The sequence below is a fragment of the Echiichthys vipera genome (assembly GCF_963691815.1).
Source record: "Echiichthys vipera genome assembly, chromosome: 12".
NCBI classification, from domain to species: domain Eukaryota; kingdom Metazoa; phylum Chordata; class Actinopteri; order Perciformes; family Trachinidae; genus Echiichthys; species Echiichthys vipera.
This window is the reverse complement of record NC_139837.1, coordinates 15372318-15392479: the sequence shown is the minus strand read 5'-3', so window position 1 is coordinate 15392479 and position 20162 is coordinate 15372318. Positions and strand designations below refer to the sequence as shown.

The following is a 20162-nucleotide window of genomic DNA, read 5'->3' as shown; positions in this document are numbered from 1 at the left end:
TCCTGTTTAGTAAAAACAATATGACAGCGTTTGTATTAAGATGTTTTGTTACTCCTATACGAAGAAATAGACCCTTCCATCAGGAAGGTGTGGTCACCTGCTTTAGGATGAGGTCAAACATGAGGATGAAGCAGCCGAGGTTCATGTCATCATCGTCGCAGTCCAGGTCCAGAGCGCAGTGTCCGGTGGCATGACCCAGGTTTTTAAAGGGGCTGCAGCGCAGGGGGCTGCGGAATGGGCTCCTGAAGGGGCTGGGGAACGGACTGAGGGTGTTGTGCTGCCCACGGCGTCCTGGATCTGACACCACGCTCACCTACGGGGAAAGAGCACATCACTGCGTAAAGTAAAATATGTGTGTTTCACTTCCAATTCAAACCATGTACGCCTCTGACAGTCTTTTAATCTTCAACGTTATTGTCAGTTGTAATGACACATAAGTGCAAAGTTGCTTGGCTATAAATTTCAGTGATAAATCTTTACCACAGTTGAATTCAATTAAACCCTTTAAGAGAGCTATATTTAGAAACTGGCAGTTACCATGGCAACATACAGTACATCCCAATGAATGGTATAAAATAGAAGCAAAGATGGGTGGAAAAGTGATATAATCCTAAACAGCCATCTGACAGAATGCAAAACAGCCAAAAAAAGGCTCCCAAAGGTGTAATAACATTGAGTCAGGTGGTGTTTTGACTGAAGCAAAGTTTTCTAAATATACTATAGGTCCTGACTTATTTCTGATTTGAAAATCTAACTGGAATGAAAATAAATGAACATCTTTTATTTATTTATTTTTTTTTTGGGGGGGGGGGGGTAGTTTTGGCATTGCTGTGCCCCTCACCCTGCGAGCCCCAGTGTTGCTGGTCAGATCTGAGGCGCGTGTCTTCCTCTGATTGGCCAGCTCCTTCAAAGAGTTCACTCCATCAGAGAACATCCCAATCAGCAGCTGAAGAGGCACCACAATGTCCAGCTCTGACAGTACCTGGGTCCAAACGAGACACACAAACATTAACACACAACACTATTTTTTTACTTAGCATCCAGATTGCCACCTTCCCAATTTCTGCTCATGCAGCTCAAAGCGATAAACTCACACTTATATAACTCTGAATATACGAATATAAATTCCTATATGACTGCATACCATGAACATTCCACAGAGGTAGGCTATATCATGGAGAGATGGATGTCAAATTGGGCACCACTTCTCTGTTTTGATGTGAATGTGACCTATTTAACGAGGGTAAATTAATGCAATCTCTTGATCATAGTTGTGAAAGAAAATTTGAAATGAATCCATGTATACAATGCTACAAACTGTGAGTGCATATGGGATGAAAGACAAAATCCCTCCTGTCTCTGTCAGTCTCATTCGGTGACCCAGATCCATATTCAGCACAGCCAGACTCTCACATTCTATGACAACCTGTTCAATTCACACGCTCTGTGGACAGAACCACAGGATGTGAACTAGACATGAGACAGCGTGTGTAAGTGTGTGTGTGTGTGTGTGTTTGCTTACATGCAGCCACAGCAGAGCCTGCTCTTGCACAGACGCTGGGTAGCCGGAGAACCTGCAGCTGATGAAGCCAAACATTTCCTCCATGGAGAAGGGCAGGGGGCACAGCTCAATATCAAACATCTTACTGTAAGCAGAAGGCAGAACAGAATATTACCTCCCTTGGATACTGTTACACACTGTTAATGTTGTTCCATGCTGTAACTGTATGTTTGTTTGTTTCATCAGTACACAAGCAGAAAAAGCAGGTTGTCGTTTAACTTGGCTAACATCCGGGAGGCTGGCAAACTTGCTGTGATGACAAGACTCAATGAAAACTCAAACCCCGACTTGTCACATTTTGGTTTGTGCACAGGTTAACCAATATGTCAATTGCTCACCTAGCTGCTACCAGTCTTTGTGCTGAGCTAAATAATCACCTACTAGTTCTAGCGCACAGACATCAGAGTGGGATCATTCAATCCTCTGCTAGAAGAAGAACAGGCTATTTCCCAAAATGTCAAATGATTGCATTTGATTAGCTTTTCACTGATGATACAACTTCTGTTGATAAGAATGCATCCACCTTTGAGGTTTTTTTTCATGCTGCAAAAGTGAGTGTCATGCATTAAAGACCATTGAGGCTGACAGAAGTATTTTTGGAAAAGAGCCTTTTTTCACGGCTTCTCTGTGAGTTTACACCAATCATTTATCTTTAATGTTTGGACTACTAAAAATACATATCTGCAATTAGACTATAATGTAGCTGCACTGGAAATATCATGTTGTGTGCATTTGGCCAGTCATATCCAAGAATAAGAAAAACACACCACAACATGACAAAACTGAAATGAAGTAACTTATAAGAAAATATTGTATCACCCTAACCCCTGCTCATGTACAATAACAAATGTATGTACAATATGTCAACATATGGTGGTGGACGTACCTGAGCACTTCCCGGAACTCTTTGAGCTGGTGGTCTGGCACCTCGGTGCGGATGGCCTCCAGCCACTCAGGCATAAAGCACTCCCACAGTGGCTGACTGATGACATTGTAAGGTATCAGACACAGGATCCGGTTCAGGCCCTCCTTCAGCTGGGTCACTGTGCTACATGACTTGTCCCAGTAACCTCCCACCTGGGAAAAAAGTGTGAATCAGTTGTAGCCAAGAGAGTCATTTTTTTTTAATAAACTCCAGCCCTCTCTGAAAATTTGATTTTATGACATTTAAGGCTGATGCACAGTGCAACATGTTCAAGTTAACAAGCGCTTTAGGTGAGATAAACAGGAGTTGGGATGGGTGGTTATTTGCAGTTATAATGGTCATGTTAATTGTGTTGTTTTTTTCTAATACACCCCTTTCCCACCCATGTCCACATCCTCTAAAATTCCTAAACCACATACTGTGAGTTGACCGGGATCTTGGCCTTACCCTGGCAAACTCAACAGGCTTGGGCAGCAGACACATGACCATGACATCAAATCGCACTTCACACACTGTCTTTAGCCACTTGGTGACAAACTGAGGCTTTAGCTTCTCCACCAGGCTTCCAACCTCATCGTCCATCATGTAGGCGGTGGAGTGAAACCACTGGAAGACCATGCTGACCAGCCGAGCCAGACTCTCTGTAGGCGTGTTCTCATTGGGTGTGCATAGGCTCACCTGTGGATGTGAGCGAAGGTCAGAGAAGCAAACTAATCAATCAGGTAACCATGAAGTCAATAGGGTAGTGATAAGGCCATGAACTGTACACCTGTACACATCCTTATCTCACGACTCCTTTGCAATTGACAGAGAGCAAAGCCTGTGATTACACACCAGGAACCAGATGCCAAACTGACTGAGGAGCCGCTGGTCGTGCTGGTCGTCCTCCTTGTTGTCAAACTCGATGTTGTCCAGAGAGTGGTGAGAGGCGGACAGGCCCATCTGACGACGCCTGTTCATCTCAAACTCACGTTGTTCTGCATGAATTTCTGCCTCCTTCAGAAGGCTGGAGAGGATTACAGAGGATTCACAGAGGAGGAGAGAAGGCATGTGAGAGTCATAGTGAAACTAAAATCACAGACAGAAAACATCCTGACATGGCTTTAAACATCAACCATCTAATTTCATGTAGAATTGTTGCCCATATATTCATGTGAAAACACGTTTCGCAGCATTACAGGCACATGCCCTGTGACTGTGGCTGTCATATGTCAGTGTAAACATTGTGAATGTACCTTATCACAGCTTCCACTGTGCACACTAGCTCCTCCGCTCCGCACTCCCGGGTGTTGATGGGAGGGGGCGAGGTCTGGTACAGATGGGTCTCCGCCGCAGCCCCCACCTCACTGCTGTGGTGGTTGACATGGCAACGCTTGCAGTAGCGGACAGGCCGGTTGCCATGGCGCCCACAGCAGCCAGCCGAGAAGCAGGTGACCACAGCCCTCCTAACATGAGAGCTACAGTTCTACAAAGCCAAGAAACAGGAGAAAGGAGGAGGAGATGAGTTTATTTCTATCCTGGGCAGTAGGCAACAAAATAGAAATATGCCACAATCACAGCAAATCAGCCAATAACGCATTGTGACAAGCCTCTAAAAATAAACATATTTCCAGGCTTCAAAAGCAACTAACTGCTCTGACTTTGGGTATTATCTTCTCCAACATGCTTCAGTTTAGAGATGTTGATCTGTCCACATCTGTAGGGATAGAAAAAGTCTCTATGTGTCCCCACAGTGTCTCAGGTTTCTAAAAATAAAAGACATGGCACTAGAGAACCATCCTAATCTGATCAGCCTCTAATCTTGTGCCATTAGAGGGATGCAGTGCTCCCTATCAAATTAACATATCTGTCCTCTTATGGTGAGTTCTCTCATTCACCCATCTAGCTTTCAACAGCAAAAAAAGAAATAAAAAGCTACCCCGATGTAACTGATGTTGTTGTTTACAGTATGTATCTGTCTTGGGTACCATGGTGTATTTATAAGTAGCTATTCTCAGATGAAGATGACAGAGCTGGTGTAAAGTTTCTAGGTGGGAGTTTAAAGGCTTTCTGAAATGACTGTGACAAAGCCTGATCAGAAAGGGAGGCTGTGGATTATAAACTGCTGGACAAACCGAGATGGAGGCCAGCAGTTTCCCCTGACAACACCGGGCGCCTGCTCGGCCTGACGGGAATACCTGAGATCATCTCACACTCACTTTTCCCGGTGTCTCCCTGGAAACCAGCAGGGAGCACTTGCCCTCTGCAGTGTGTTCAGCAACAGTGAATAAACATCACGCCCCAGCAGCTTTATTTGAAACCTTTATTTGAAACCTTTACTGAGCTGCTCCAGTAAATGGACTTCTCAATGAAGCAAACATTTCAGGTTTATAAATAAATTACCTTGCTATGTATCACAGGTAACAATGGATTTCATGAAATGTCTTCCACAAGGTTAACAGGTTCAATTTGCTTCTTTTTTCAGCAATAGAGACCATTTAAAGCATGTGTACAGCTTGATTTGTGTTTTGTATGTGCAGTTTAAGCCGAGACTTTATTATTCTGAAGATGCAGTGTGATTAACCAGTGACAACAAATCACTGCAAAGGTTTATTCGTCCTAAATATAGATAAATGTAAGATAGTGTTCAATATGATATCCTGCTGTAATGGGATAGATCACAAAGAATATGAGGGAATAAAGGATCAAATACAAATCTTACCTTCTTTTGACAAATGGCAGATATCTCTGCTGCAAACACAAATTAACAAAAATTGTTGAATTTGAATTGGAAAATTAAAACTTTTCTTTATATAAAGTATATAGCATCTTTTTTTATATGAAATACAACTCCAACAAATAGCAGTAATTTATCATATACCAGAAACAACCCATTGTGTTAGAAAACAGGGGAGGACTTTAATGTACTAGAAAAGCTTATTTTATCGGGGAAACACCTCTTTTTAATTATATCCTCAGATTACTAAACTTTAACTAGAGCTATAAATATAATGGAAGTAAAAGAACAAACGTGTTTACCTATATCATTATATTTTTATGTTAAAAACTTTTCTGAATAATGTAAATTATGCTGAATATATTTAATGTATGTGTCATTTACTGTATATATGTCTCAGCAAAACAGACTGAGAAACACTTGTTTGTAAATGCTCACCTTGGGGCAGGAGCACGTCAACAAGCCATTCAGCGTGGTCTCTGAAAAGGTGAAAGAAATTATATGGAGAACGTTTGATTTATAGGCAAATTGTTCCTCAGAGCCTATATACAATTCAACCCAGCATATAACAGCTGTCTGAACTTCCTAACAGCGCTGGGACACAAAATATCTTCCCTCAATATCAAAGAAAATACAAAACTGAAGGGCCATGCAATTAAAACATGCTACATGCTGAAGAAAAGAGATACAAGAGGCTGCCTGGTTTTGGTGATGGTGATCTCATTATCAGCGCAAGTGAATTACGTAACCATGGCGATGTATTTCCCCTGGTTTAAAGTGTAGAATAATGAGGCAGGCAGTAGGTGATGTATGTCTTGGATGACATTTTATTGAAGGAGGGGGGTGAATCCGGTGCATGGGGGAAAAAGGTGAAACAGATGCATACCCTGCTATCCTCTGGCTGCACTCCTCACATATATAAAGAGGGGGGGGCTTGTCTCCCAGGGCAACAGAGAGAGTAGGATCTATACACATCTGCAAAATAAGACAGGTAGCGTTAGAATATGGATGTGGTATTTAAAAAGTGAACACAGTGATACTTTGGTGTTTTATTTTAATACAATCAAGGAAAATAAACCATTTCTGCTAATTTAGGGACTGACAAAAGTAATAAAACACTTTGGAATTGGTAAAAATCATTTAACCATGATATTGCCTAAGAAATAATGTGACACCTAAACCTGTCTCCCCATGCCTCTGTGTGGATGGCTGCGTGCATATGCTGCACTCTGTTTTCTTGTAACCTTCGCTTGGTCCTGTACTAAACCTCAATGCTCGTGGCCTCAATGTTCAGATGGTGCACTGTAATTTACTGTGCTCACTGGATGCCACCCTATCCTCAAGGGCTGCACAGGGTCGCCGCTTCCAATTAAGCCCCCCACCCCCCGAACCCCCTCCCTGCCTCCTGGTAATTGAAATCAGGCCCCTGTCCGTGCTCCTGTTCCTCCTCTATTTGTCAGTTTTGAGCACAGTTGAGTAAAGACAGGCGGAGCTGCTAAAGCAGAGCAGCAACAGCAGAGGCTGGTGTAAAGTAGCATGATATCATTACCCCATTCCCCCAGCTGCCCGGGTATACACTGATTTATTTACCGAGGGGCTCAAAAAAGCAAACACGGCGACACACATGGTTGAACTCGGCGAGGCAATCTGGCACATGCCCCATGCATTCGCGAAGAAGTTCTCAAAAGAAGCAATTTTTGAATGTAGAGTTGGCTGCTAATCTAGCCTCTTACAGTAATTAATAAGGCATTGTAGATGTAAAGAGATGTGTGATTCAACAACCACAAACATACTTGTGATGTAAGAGTTAAATAATGTAAGTTTAAGGTTCATTTAACGTGTTTTTTTAGAGATTTAAGTCACCTTGACGGCAGGTTTATTGATAGCATTGTGGCACTCGATATGTTGACAGTGGATGGGGTTCCAGGCTGATCCAGAAAAGAGAGACAGAGGATGGGCAGTAAGAGAGGAGAAAAGAAGATAAATGGGGAAGAGGTTAGACCTTTAGTCAGTTCAAGGGCAGATCAAGCAGCAGAGGTGACATTAAGAGAATCTGACCTGTGTACTGAAGCCCCCTGTATTCACTGATGGCTCCTGGTGGCTTCAGGTTGGGCCAGTAATGAAACAGCATTTGCACAGCTGGAGGTTTTACTTGGGATGGGCCATAGGATATGACATAAAGAAGGTCCTGCACACAGTATAAACATCAACCGCAGTTACAAAGTGCTTATTCAATAAGATATTTGCATTGGCTACTAATGAAAGGAAATTATTTCAACATGCTATCCATTTAGTAAAGACTAAATGTTGCCTGATGTCCATTGTTCAATTTGTTTTTTTTACACTATAGTTTTAGTTTTTATATTTTAAAGAAATAGGCATGTAGGGAAATGTGCTTCTCTGATTTTTGCCAAGAGATACTGAATGAAAAATGACCACTCTCATGTCGCTAAATATGAAGCTGCATCAGTAGACCGTTAGCTTAGCTTAAATAAATGCTGAATGAGAGATTGCACCGAGCCTACAGAAGCTACTTCTTTTTCTTATAATTGTCTATGGGCAATAAAAATTCTTAACGAGTATGAGCTGTTAATATTTTGACTGCTTTTTGTTTTGTGTTGAACTGAATGACTGTATTGCTTGAAGTAATTTCTAAAGGCAATAAAGTGTGGTTTATTACTTGGGAAGTTACATTTATGGATATGGGATTTGGCCATTTTAATAATAAAATTAAAAGATTGTTTTCTGTGTATTATTTTCCAGGAGACCAAACAACACATTCCTAAAGAGACACAATTCTCATCAATATGCTCGATTAATTTTATAAAAAAAAGCACATAGGTTTTGCCAACAAATTCCCAATAAGGCAATGCCAAAACAGTTTCTAGACATTCGTAATAGAAACTAGAATTCACATCAATGCCTCTCTTAATTGTTTGTTAACATATATTTTATCTTGATAGTTTGAAAGTAATTTCCTTAACTTAATTGTTGATTAAGTATTGATTAGGGTAGAAGCCAGGCCTTCTTCTATAACATACCATCCACAAATTGATTCCAATATGAAATCACATATGGAAATGTAGCAACATTTCATAGCTCTGTTGTTGTTGTTGTTGTTGTTGTTGTTGTTGTTGTTGTTGTTGTTGTTGTTGTTGTTGTTGTTGTAACCAGAATAACGGATTTACATATATAACAAATTTTGCCTGTGTTGGAATAGCAAGGCCACCTGCAGACATTAACACTTGGCTAAGATTGAAACAGCATAACGGCTCCAGAGGTATGGCAACAAAGACTTTTGCCCATTCCCAGTCAGGGAAGCTACAGACTCAAATCTGGATATGACATTGTGACTTCGGCTCTCTATTTGGAATGAAACTTTTCCGTTGTGCTTCACACAAATGACCTTATATCTGCATTATGTGTTCAGAGGGGAATTACCTTCCAAACTTCCTGTTTGTGCTTCATTAGACATTCCAACAATTGACAGTGATACACTAAAAAGAAGAATAGAACAGCTTAAGAATCAATACTACACAACATGACAGTATAGGTTACATTTGCATGTATGCTTTGAAAGAAGCCAATTTGATGGTTTACCTGGATTTGTGGTGTACTGCATTGCAATCATGAGCATAGAGGAAGCAGAGAGATTGACATAGGCCGGGACTCCCCCCTCCCTCCGCGTGGAGCCCACTACAGACAAACAGAGAGAAATAATGAACCGAATATGAAGATATTTGTATATCTTTTATATATGTATTAAAAAATAAGATAAATATATTTCATAAATCACAAATTATTCCACCATAGGTACATTTTCATTATGACAGAAAGGGCATTGTTTGTCTAATCTTTATGAAAGGTCATACTCACATATAGCCATGGGGAGGAAAGAGGTGCTCAGGTACTCAATGATGTCTTTGTGAAGGAAAGGGGGAAATGTGGCTAAAGTGGAGATCATAGTATAGGGCAAAGTGCTGAGAATATCATCACTGAGAAAGGGCAGGAGGCAAGTTGTTGTGTAAAATATGGACTGTCCTAGATCTGAAGAGAATGGGAAAAGGCAAAAAAAAAAAAAAAGACAAAGAGAGATACACAGACACTCATTCAATTAACAGTACATACAGTATTCACATACTGTATGCAGCCACAGTTGTCAAAGTTACATGAAATTTCAGTCATGAAATATTTTATATATTATAACAGTAACAGTGGAAAAAAGAGAACATTTTGAAAATGAACTTAAGCTAAGAGCAAGGAGCTTTCTTTAAAAGCCACTGAAGGACAATTTACCCTTGGGAATAGTAGGGCATTGTAGTCAAAGTGATGGATTTCATGCTTTTGAGCTTTTATTTTTTAACAGCGGTAAAATATTTATGAAAAACAAGAGCACTGACTGTGATGCAGCCATGGGCCCGTGAAAAACAGTGTGGAAATAAGTAATTTACAGATGTATTCTAAATGTGTTGACAAAATAAAACATTATATTTGCCTATGTGTGTTTTCCATTTAACTTTGGACATGACAACATAAGTAAAACATTTCTCCCACTTTACATAACAAACATGCAGTCAAGTATGATACACAGAAGAGAAGGCCTGTGTCTGGTGTATCCAATGGCTTATGAACGGTTAAGTTGACAGGATCCAGCGTGCTCCCAATCACCCCCATGCATCCCTCAAGATCCTCAGCAGGACTTCTCTCCTCCAGTTACAAAAGAGGCCAAAAAAGCAGCAGTGGCTTCATGCAGGCCAGACGGCTCGGGGATGATGATGACAAACAGTGGTGCACTGGGCCTTGACTCACCATGCTGACCGTGCTGCAGCAGGGGCACCAGGTCAAGCAGGGTCACGAGGGTCACATAGAGGCCCTGATAGTCCAGAGAGGGGTACTCTGAGAGCTGAGCGTCCCGACTCTGCTGCCCCTGCCCCCCGCGGTCTGACGGGGCATCGCGCAGAACGCTGTAAAGGAGGGAGCGAGTAACTGTAGGGTTGATGGAACTGACTTGTGGTCTTAGAGATGGGGTGAGTGGGAATGGCACAGGAAAAAGACACATGGTCATGGGCACGGCCAAATTGGAAGCTTCCTGGTTCTCCTTCCTGCCTGTGCGGGACAGAATGCTGCTCCGGGGCGGGAGGGGAGGGGAGGGAGGGTAGGGAAGGGGAACAAGGGAAAAAAAGAGACAACAAAGACACAAAAAAACAGCACATTACATTGAAATGGCACTACAGAGACAGCGTAAATAGAAAAAAACAAACCCAGATAAACCCCACATAGGATGCAGTGTCTCACTATTTGACTGTATCACTGAAGGCATGGGCAATTTTTCCCTGCTTTGTCTGTTCAGAGTGACTTTGATTCAATTTTTCTCGTTTTGTCTATCTTTGCACTTGGAAAACAAAAAAAACATGAGCACAAACTGCAATGATCACTGCATCTCATGCGTATCTGGTGACAAGGAGCAAAAATATAAAAAATGGCATGTTTTCAGTGGCAACCCCATACTTCTCCAAAAAGGCACAGTGAAAATAATTGTCCCTCGGTGGCTGCCATGTTCCGATCAGAAAGATCAGAGGCTACCATGCAAAAAGGCCAATGAAAAAAAATTAATTTCCTTGTCTTTAGTGGGGCTGTCAAGGATGGGAGTGACACCAAATTGGTTCGGGAAAATACAGAGGTGACACTTTTGAAACATGCTTCAGCCAGTAATAAACATGTGTGTGATGTTAGATCAAATGCTCCTAGGTCACAGCACATGTTTATTGCACCAGAGAAATAATGTCCGTATGCATACGTTATGATACTGTACCAGTATCATCAGGAGAAATAATGAGATCCAACAGGCATATGGATTCAGGTTTCTAAAATAAATGTAACAACTAATCTACGGTAGGAGAAACTATAATGACAAAGGAATAGGTTGTATCAGGGGGAGATGACTGATAGCATTATGTTTGTGAGCTAATGCAGGATGGACAATTGTGTTTGCTGTCCCCTGGAAAAGGTGGTAGACATATTCAAATTTGAAAAAAGGAAAAACAAAAGGAAAAACTAGTTGGGTTGAGTGTGGAGCATCTAGGGTGGAGGAGGGGGAAGGGGGGGCCAGAGAGCATTGCTCCTTTTCACTGCACATTATTAAAGAGCTAAGCTGTTCTATCAGGCAAATGATGGGGATTTATCAAGAGAGCCCAGATTATGTATTGTTTTTTTTGTTTTGTTTTTTTATTTTGAAAGGTCACTCAAAAAGTAGAGTTACAGCATTTTCGGCAAGTGAGAAAGGGGATTTCAAGATATATATTTTTTAACATAACATTAGGTGCATGATGTCTAGCCTGGAGCTTAACAGTTTATACTGCAAACAGCAGAATGTAACATTTTCTATCATATCCCCTCAAAGTGATACTCTGTAAGATTTTAGTCAGTGTAGATTCCATTTGTAAAGTTGCGTTATTATACAGCGTATAAACTCAAGCAGGACTGATTCACAACAACAGACTTTATCTCAGAGTATGACTTTTTCACTGCCTATTTGTCATATAGAAAACATCATTATTTTGAACAATGAACATAGACATAAACAGACACGCTCACACGCACACACTGAACATATACACACAAAGACACACACATATGTGCATACATACACGCATACATACAGACGACACAGAAATTTACAAACATATTCGTCACATAAAACACATGTAGAAATGCACTGATACAGACACATGACATACATTGACTGTCAAACCCTGCACTGTCAATACAAAATCATTGACTGTGTGTGTAGCAAGAATTCAATGCACAATAAGACTTCCTAAAATAATAGATCAACAGAAAATTGTGTCTACACAATTCTAGATTTCTGCTCTCTATAGTCATTCTTCTCAGACTGATAGGGTTTGGCATGAAGTCAGCATGGCTCGCTGATGCAGAGAGCTCAGTCTGACTGAGAAATATGACAAAGCTATGCCTCATCTTTAAGGAGACATATAATTGTCAGTAAACAGAAAAATTTAACCCCTTCTTTATTTTCTGATCTGCATCTGATCTGCACTGAACATGAAATTGGTGCATGAATCAGCAACCACCTCCTTTGGCCATTTCATTGAGGCACAGGTGTATGGATAATCCTGGAGTCTCTGCTGAGGAAACTAGACCCCTCTAATGCTGGGGGAGAATGACTTGTTCTGCATATATGAGGCTAAGTGGCTCTGCTTTGGGAGAATATCAAGTAACCGTTAAAAATGGCTTTCGTACTCATATGGCGCTGCCCCTCAGAGACAAAACCGTCACTTGAGTTAACATAGAGTCCCACAGTTGCATCCCCTGTCATGCTCCATCTGTGCCAAAGACATATGATAAGCCAAGTTTTAAACAGCCCAGTGTCTGCTAGTGCTGGACAGCCCTTCAGCAAAGCACAAAGCAACCAGCATACTCTGTGAGCATCACTCAGCAGAGGAATAATCCTTGGGGCTGAGGCGTAAAGTGTAGAATTGAAGCCGGCTGCCAGTCTCAAATAGATTGCGCCCCTAAGCTGATAATAATGATAAAAGTGGGGCATACAAATTTGGCATCCTGTAATCCCATCCTTTTTGTAAATTAGCTAATACAGTGCCTATAGAAAGTCATGATACCCTTTTGAAATAGTCACTTTCTTTGTTTTACAGCCTGAAATGGTAATACATAAAATATATATATATATATATATACTTTTCCACCGTGATTGATACATTTTATATTTTTCTTCAAATTTCTGAAAAGTAATAAAAGAAATTAAAACTAGAATAGCAGTATTGGAAAAGCAACGAGTCCCTTTAGAATAACCATTATAAACATTCTCAGACTCCCCTTCCAGATTACACTCTTAGTTACTGCCTCCACCTGACATTATTGTGGTGTTTTTGATGACTTCATAATAAAATCAGCTGATCCTTGAGGACTCCACTCCTAGTAGTTCATGGTAACACTAATAATTATTCACCATGGTTGGAAAGATATTTTCAAAAGAGCTCCGGGATAAAGTTGTGGATAGGCACAAGTTGGGAGAATTAAAAGACTTTGACTATCCCTCTGAGTACCGTTCAGAGTATCGTCCAGAAGTGGAAGGCACATGGCTCCACCCAGACCGGGCCTAGATCGGGACGCCCCTCCAAACTGGATGACCGAGCCAGGGAAAGATTGATCAGGGAAGCTACCAAGAGGCGCATGGTGACCTTGCTGGAGTTACAAGTTTTAATGGCAGAGGTTGGTCGATCTGTGCATGTGACAGCAATTTCACAAGTTCTACAGGTTTGGCAGGGTGGCAAAAAAGAAGCCTCTTCTGAAAAAATGTCACACTGAGTCTTGTAGTAAAAAAAACATATTGAAGATTCTGATGTCATGAGGAAAAGGGTTATATGGTCAGATGAGACCAAAATTGAACTTTCTGGGCTGAACTCTAAGCTCTATGTTAGGCAGAAACCAAACACAGCACACCACCCAAAACACACCATCCCTACAGTGAAGCATGGTGGTGGCTGCATTATGTTGTGGGCTTGTTTCTCTTCAGCAGGGACTTGGATTAAAGGGGAAATGGATGCTGTGCACCCAAAGTCTTGAGGAAAACCTCTGTTAGACACTTGAAAATGAGCGGGTGGTTCAACTTCCAGCATGACAACGACCCAAAACACACCTCCATAAAAACAACACAGTGTCTAAAGGACAGGAAGGTGAATGACATGGAGTGGCCGAGTCAGAGCCCGGACCTGAATCCTACAGAACATCTGTGGATGGACTTGAAGAGTGCAGTCCATCGCCGCTCACCACAGAATTTGACTGAACTCGAGTAGTTCTGCAGGAAGAATGGGGAAATATTTCCCAGTCTAGGTGCACAAAGCTGGTAGAGACAAATCCAAACAGACTGATGGATGTAATTAAAGCAAAAGGAGCCTCCACAAATGGTTAAATCTGGTGACTCGTGACTTTTTTAACCCTGCTATTCTAGTTTTAAATTTTTTTATTAGTTTTCAGAAATTTAGAAAAAAAACTATTTCACATGTATGTTGTCAACTCAAGCTGGAAATTTTTTTTTTTTTTTTATGTAATATCATTTCAGGCTGTATTTCAAAAGGGTACCATGACTTTCTATAGGCACTGTAAGCAAAGATGCATATTTTGCATCATTACATTACATCATGAAATAAGATGTGTCCAAAATGGCTGCCTACTTGACCTGTGTTGAAGGAGGAAATAACACGCTGTTCCTTCCTCAGGCTTTCACAGCACCCAGGGGAGCAGACTGACCCTGCAACTGCAGAGCCAAAAAGGAGCCGCCCTTCGCCGGGCCCCTCTGGGAAGGACGCAACAAGCCGCCCAAAGGAAGCGTCCGTTTAGCAGGCGACCACTGAATCAATAAACATCACTGAAGCGTCTATCTTTGCTGCTGCTTTAACACAACACCATAACTCTCTATCTTCTTTCAGAGCAGAGCAGGAACTTCCCTTACGTCCTCTTGACATACTAAATTCATATCAGCCATTTAATGGTGTCAATGTGTCTCAGAACAACCTGCTGTGAGTTATCTCATCTGATCATGAAGGAAGCTAAATATCAAACATTCTACAGTCTGTTACTTCACCTGTTGGCTCTAGAGCAGGGTACTTACCTGAGCAGGGTTTGGGAAAAGTATTTCAGTGTGTTTGCAATGTCTGTTCCGGAGGGCACAGGGTAAATATTGTGTTGCACACGGTTGTGATACTCTTGCAAGTATCGTATCTTAGAGGCAACTAGACAAAATAAAGAGCAGAGTAACAAGCAAATCAACACTAGTGAGACTATCACATGCATCTGAGCACACAGATAAGGCAAATGGCAGAACATGCATGAGGACGTGCTTCTGTTGTTGTTTCTTGGCTATCGTTCACGTAGGACAGCATGTGACGCGGAAGCTCTAATTATCAAGTAAAACAATGAGTCTGTTCCCATGGCTCTCTGGACCTCACCAGGTGACCTTTTGGGTATAGCAGCGAGGTCACTGAAAGCCCTAGAGGATACAGTAACCTACTGCTTACAGAAAGACGCTTATGTACAAAAGGTTGCCAGTTCAAGTCCCAAGACAAGCTGGGAAAATGTAGTCAGCATGAGACATGAGAGAGGTCTTACTCATCCTTTAGCAGATGATACTGAGAGACAGTTCAGTAGCCAGTGACCCCTTCTATGTTGAACTCCCCCCTCAGGTCACGTTTTTAGTTATGAATGTGTTTGTTGTGTGTCTGGTCAAATAAGAGGTAAATTAAGTTGGTGATTGCTGACCCATTTTCTGTGACTTCGGGCAGTGGTGTTTAGCTTTCTCCCTGACCTGTAAATGACAAACCTTAAAATAAAAATAAAAATAACAGCTGCAGGCGTTTGAGCACGTGTGGTCAAAGTCTGCGCTGCAAAACATACTACAGCACACAGGCTTCTCTCTGCTTAAATATAAACATGTTGAGGGACAAATGATTGTACATTTTAAAAACATTTTGATGTTTATATATGGAGATAACAGCTGCCAATCTTGTTGTTCTCTGTTGTTTTTCTGATACCCCACTAGCCCTCTTCTTCCATATTAACCAAGCAATACCAGCAGCACACAACTTTTAGCCAATTAAAAATTAAAGCACCAAACACCAAGTTTGACCCCATATGTTATGCTTTACTTGCCATATCTGATTAAATCTGATTACAGATCATTCAGTAATATGGAAGATAATCTGGAGAGAGAGGCTGCTGCTTTCCACCTGTTCAAAAGCAAAGGGAGGAATAAGACGGAAATGAACAGCAGCCTTCAGGACGGTGTGATCCAAACACAATATTGATCAATTTAATAATGTCACCATATTGTTCAGTAAAGAATCTGTCAGGTCGACCTTGAGACCCGCAGCACACCTCCATATCTACAGGCGCCCCATCATCCAACCGTCAATCAACCAAAAAAAAAAAAAAAGAAAAAGAAAAAGATAACAGGACGGCCATTTAATTTGTTTCCCCTTAACATACCGAGGACCACACATATACACAGGGGCTTCCTGTGTGCGCTGAGCCCTCCGGCCATCCTCTGCAGTGAGAGGACGTGTTGCAACCTGCCATGGCAACCGCGGTTTCATCACCAAGGACAGCTCCCCTCATTCGCTTTCTTGGTTACAACAAAAATCACATTTCCAGTTTCCAAAAATCCCCCCCCCCCCCCCATGACAAGTCAAAAAAACACACACACACAGTCGTACTTACATTGCTCTGCCTTCGTAGACATTTCGCGGACTCTTGGAGAAACATAAAACCCAGACTGTCAATTGTTTTAGTGGTTGTTTTTTTTTTTTCTTCCTCCCCGGCGTTGTGTTTCCCTCAGTCGTGAAAAGTGAATAAACCCCCCTTGCAGCCCAGGCTCGGCTTGATTGTACCACTCTGCGCGATGGATTTGCACACTGAGGCTTATTTGGCGGCGGCGCGGTCGCTTTTAGCGGAATTGAAAACGAAGATCCAATTTTTGGAGTCTGTTTTTAATTTTGATAATTTCATTGTTTCGTGGCGGAGAGGGATGTTGATATACATCTGCCACAACATACCTTTCCAAATGGACTGATCCACCTTTGACAAATTGTCATTCAAGAATTGCAATGACAACCCTATCAGTGAAGTGATTATAGGAGGGAAGTAATAAAGAAATCCGTGTATTTGCCCAGATATTCCTGCGCATATGTTTTTATCTGTGCTGCATAGAAAAGGCTAAACATGCAACAGATGGTTGTCATATTGTCATGATCATAAGCATGACGTGTCCCAGAGGAAAATTATATCTAGGCCTACACACATTTTTTGTTTTCATGTCTTAGAAGATGTTTGTTTGTGATTGTCAATATTTCCATATGTTGATAGTTATCCTATCTTAATAAGAAGGGGATGCTGCTTGGGCTATCCCCATTATCATTTGAAGGCCTGATGAGTATCAAAATACAAATATCATTATTTAAATAAAATTTAATTTAAGTCCTGCATCCTTTTTCTAGGAGAAAAAATGCAACTGGAAGATAAACAGACCTCTGAGGGTCTGAACCTCTGACAGGCTGAAAGACCCTGCCCGTTTGAGTTGGAGCCAAGAGTTGTTGGAGTATTTCCATCTCATCTCCAGCTGATTAGGAGCAATATCCTGTCACTGCACCCTGGAACGACCCCTGCGCTTCTTACTACTGTTTATGCCATTACAGCTATCAGACCAGTCAACAAACTGTCCTATTTTGTATACATCCCATAACATACCATATCATATCAAAGTCTTCATACAGGGAAACAGTTAAATCGTCAGGTTTTATTTATCTTAATAACATTTTACAAACTGGAAAATTCATTTAAAAAAATCCAATAATAAGAGCATGGGTGTCTTCCTGAAAGCCGAGTTCTTGCAGAAGTCACGGTCGTGGAGGTGCTCTCTGCTTGTATTCTGGGATGTGATGCATGATCCATCCAGCCGGGCCCAAGAGAGTCACGGCAAACACACAAATGGCAAAGAACGATTGCTGTAAGAAAATGAAAGAGAAGAAAGAAAGAACGATTTGTAGTATAGCTCTCAAACCTCTCCTGGCTTCAGCTACAGATTGAATAGAGGGAATTGAACACCTGTGTCCACAACGGAAGGTCCTGATCTCAGTGACTCATCAGGTCATATACTGTAACACTGTAACAGCAGCCCACTTTTATATCGTCCCACCATGATATTCCCTTTGTCCCTCTGCACTCTGGTATTCCTAACCTGAGCCAGGCTTTGTAAAAGCCCCTGTGTGTGTCCCTGAGGACAGATCAACAGATTTATAGTGGCATAAACACCGGCCGCTGTGTTGCAGTTCCATCATAGGATCCCTTTACAGAGGCCAGAGCTTCACACTGACTTATGGATAACAAATGAATAAAACATGTCTCCCACTCTACAGACTTGGGAACACAGTTCGCTTGAGTTCCTCGCATTAGGGGGAATACAGTTTAGTGTCACAGATACCCACTTCCCAGGACTGCTGCACTGCTTGTGTTCCAACATGGTCCTTATAACTTGACTAGATTAGCACACAGTTATCACAAGTAAAAACACCACTGGAGTCCCTGCTGTTGCAGCACATTTTGATACAGTCAAACAACCTCACATGTCTGTCCATTCAACTTCTACCATACAACTACTAACAAAGACTTTCAGTCCTACCACTGGGCCGATCTTTTCCTTTGGCGCCTTGCTGTAGATGGTTGACCTGTGATTTTGCTGAATGGTTTTCATTAACCTGGACCAGGTCAGTGTGGATGTCCTAAGAAGGGAAAACATCTCTCTGCTCACAGTCACTCGCCTCTACCGGAAAATGATAATGTTTCTGTGGAAATTTCTCCTCATATCCTGTGAGATTCTAACAGATAGTCGGTACTTTCATCTAATTCCCATCACTGCTCCTGGGAGGAGTTACTTCCATGGGCCAGAGACACTCAAATAAACATACTGGCCAACTTCTCATCAGGATAAGAAATATGGCCTAGTCTGTGAGACTTGACTGAATTTTAAAAACTCTATATAATAGAGATGAACCATTATAATGAACTCTCGACAGCATTTTTAAAGGTAGAGTACTTTAGGTAACAGCAATTCACTGAGTCAGCTTTTCTTCAAAACTTAAATTTACAACTATGGACCAAAAAGGCTACTTTACTTTATGTTTTTCAAATGGATGATGGGCCTTTTTTAACAATCAATTAAAATATAGGAATATTTACAATGTAAATCTTGAAGAAACGTGGGCAAAAGCTACCTAGCTTTTTTTTTTAACTTTAAATTCAGGTTTGTGCATTAACTCTCGCACATGAAGAATAAGTAAAATAAAACTGTATAAAACAAACTGTTAATAAACTGTAACATGTGATGTTTCAACTGATTTCCTAGACCCAGCTGCAGATTTGTAAAGGAAATGATTAAGTAGAAAAACAGGTGAATTGTTCTGGGGGAAAATGAGCCAAGCATTCCTGAAATGCACATACACAAAAAAGCTTAAAAGGTCCTTTATCATCCCAATGACACTGCCTACAATAAGACAACAGAATATGAACAAAGGGTTACTCAATTCGCCGAATGAATGATCCATATACATCATTTCTAGATTAAAATAAATGTAAAGTGCTTAAGGTCCTTAATTGTTGATGTAAAAGCAGGCTGATGAGCACGAACAACATATTTGTTTTTATTAAGGCCTGTTATTCAGTGTCATCCCACCCTTACGTAATCATTGAGTCTCACAGGGCTTTTGGATGTATAAAAACATGGGATTCTGTTTATAGCAAATCTAAAAAAAATGACCTTGGAGGCCAAAGAAGAAGAAGAAGAAGAAGAAGAAAAGCTACTATAGGCTACAGTATGCATAGTACTGTATGTGCTAAATAAAATTTTGGAGATTACATGTATTGTGTCGCCCTCAACAGGAGACCACAGGAACTTCATTTAGGTAACATGATAATAGATCAGACCCATTTAAACTGTGCAGTGAGGTTCCCCCAGCTGCATAGGGTACAAAGATTAAACTGGTTTAAGCTTTGACTTACATTTTCGTGACAAACATTCGTGTTATTGCTATAAAAGTGAATAAATGATAATAATATTTTCACTACACCACACTTAAATGTCGTCCACACTGCTTCACGTCTGTACATACCCCCACTGGCTGTGTATCCCAGATGAATGGCATTGTAATCATGGGAAACGTAGAGGAAGATTGATAAATGTTATTTTACGCAGCCCACATAAGCCTCGTTGTCACTAATAAACCACTAGAGGGCGTGCGCAAGTGTATTATTGCACAAGCTGTGATGGGCCTCTTGACCAGTCGGCGTAGACCACTGAGAACCTGTCAAGCTCAGCAAAATACAGGAAACAAGGTTTTTCCGCTTCCAAACTAAAGGCGCAGTACGGCATAATAATA

General features: G+C 41.2%; 1 protein-coding gene across 1 annotated transcript in view; it reads right to left on the bottom strand.

Annotated features, from left to right (window-relative positions):
* unc79 (unc-79 homolog, NALCN channel complex subunit) overlaps positions 1-16474 on the bottom strand; it is a gene marked incomplete at both ends in the record, with an annotated part of 32760 nt that extends 16286 nt beyond the window's left edge. Inside the window, 18 exons of the mRNA XM_083923792.1 lie at positions 98-313; positions 842-982; positions 1523-1646; positions 2448-2638; positions 2934-3164; positions 3321-3492; positions 3722-3951; positions 5188-5216; positions 5641-5681; positions 6089-6177; positions 7066-7130; positions 7261-7390; positions 8644-8699; positions 8803-8898; positions 9079-9249; positions 10012-10325; positions 14849-14969; positions 16453-16474. Of these exons, the coding sequence (XP_083779918.1) occupies positions 98-313; positions 842-982; positions 1523-1646; positions 2448-2638; positions 2934-3164; positions 3321-3492; positions 3722-3951; positions 5188-5216; positions 5641-5681; positions 6089-6177; positions 7066-7130; positions 7261-7390; positions 8644-8699; positions 8803-8898; positions 9079-9249; positions 10012-10325; positions 14849-14969; positions 16453-16474 (2439 nt within the window). The remainder of the gene's footprint in view (positions 1-97; positions 314-841; positions 983-1522; positions 1647-2447; positions 2639-2933; positions 3165-3320; positions 3493-3721; positions 3952-5187; positions 5217-5640; positions 5682-6088; positions 6178-7065; positions 7131-7260; positions 7391-8643; positions 8700-8802; positions 8899-9078; positions 9250-10011; positions 10326-14848; positions 14970-16452) is intronic.
* Positions 16475-20162: the final 3688 nt, after the last annotated feature.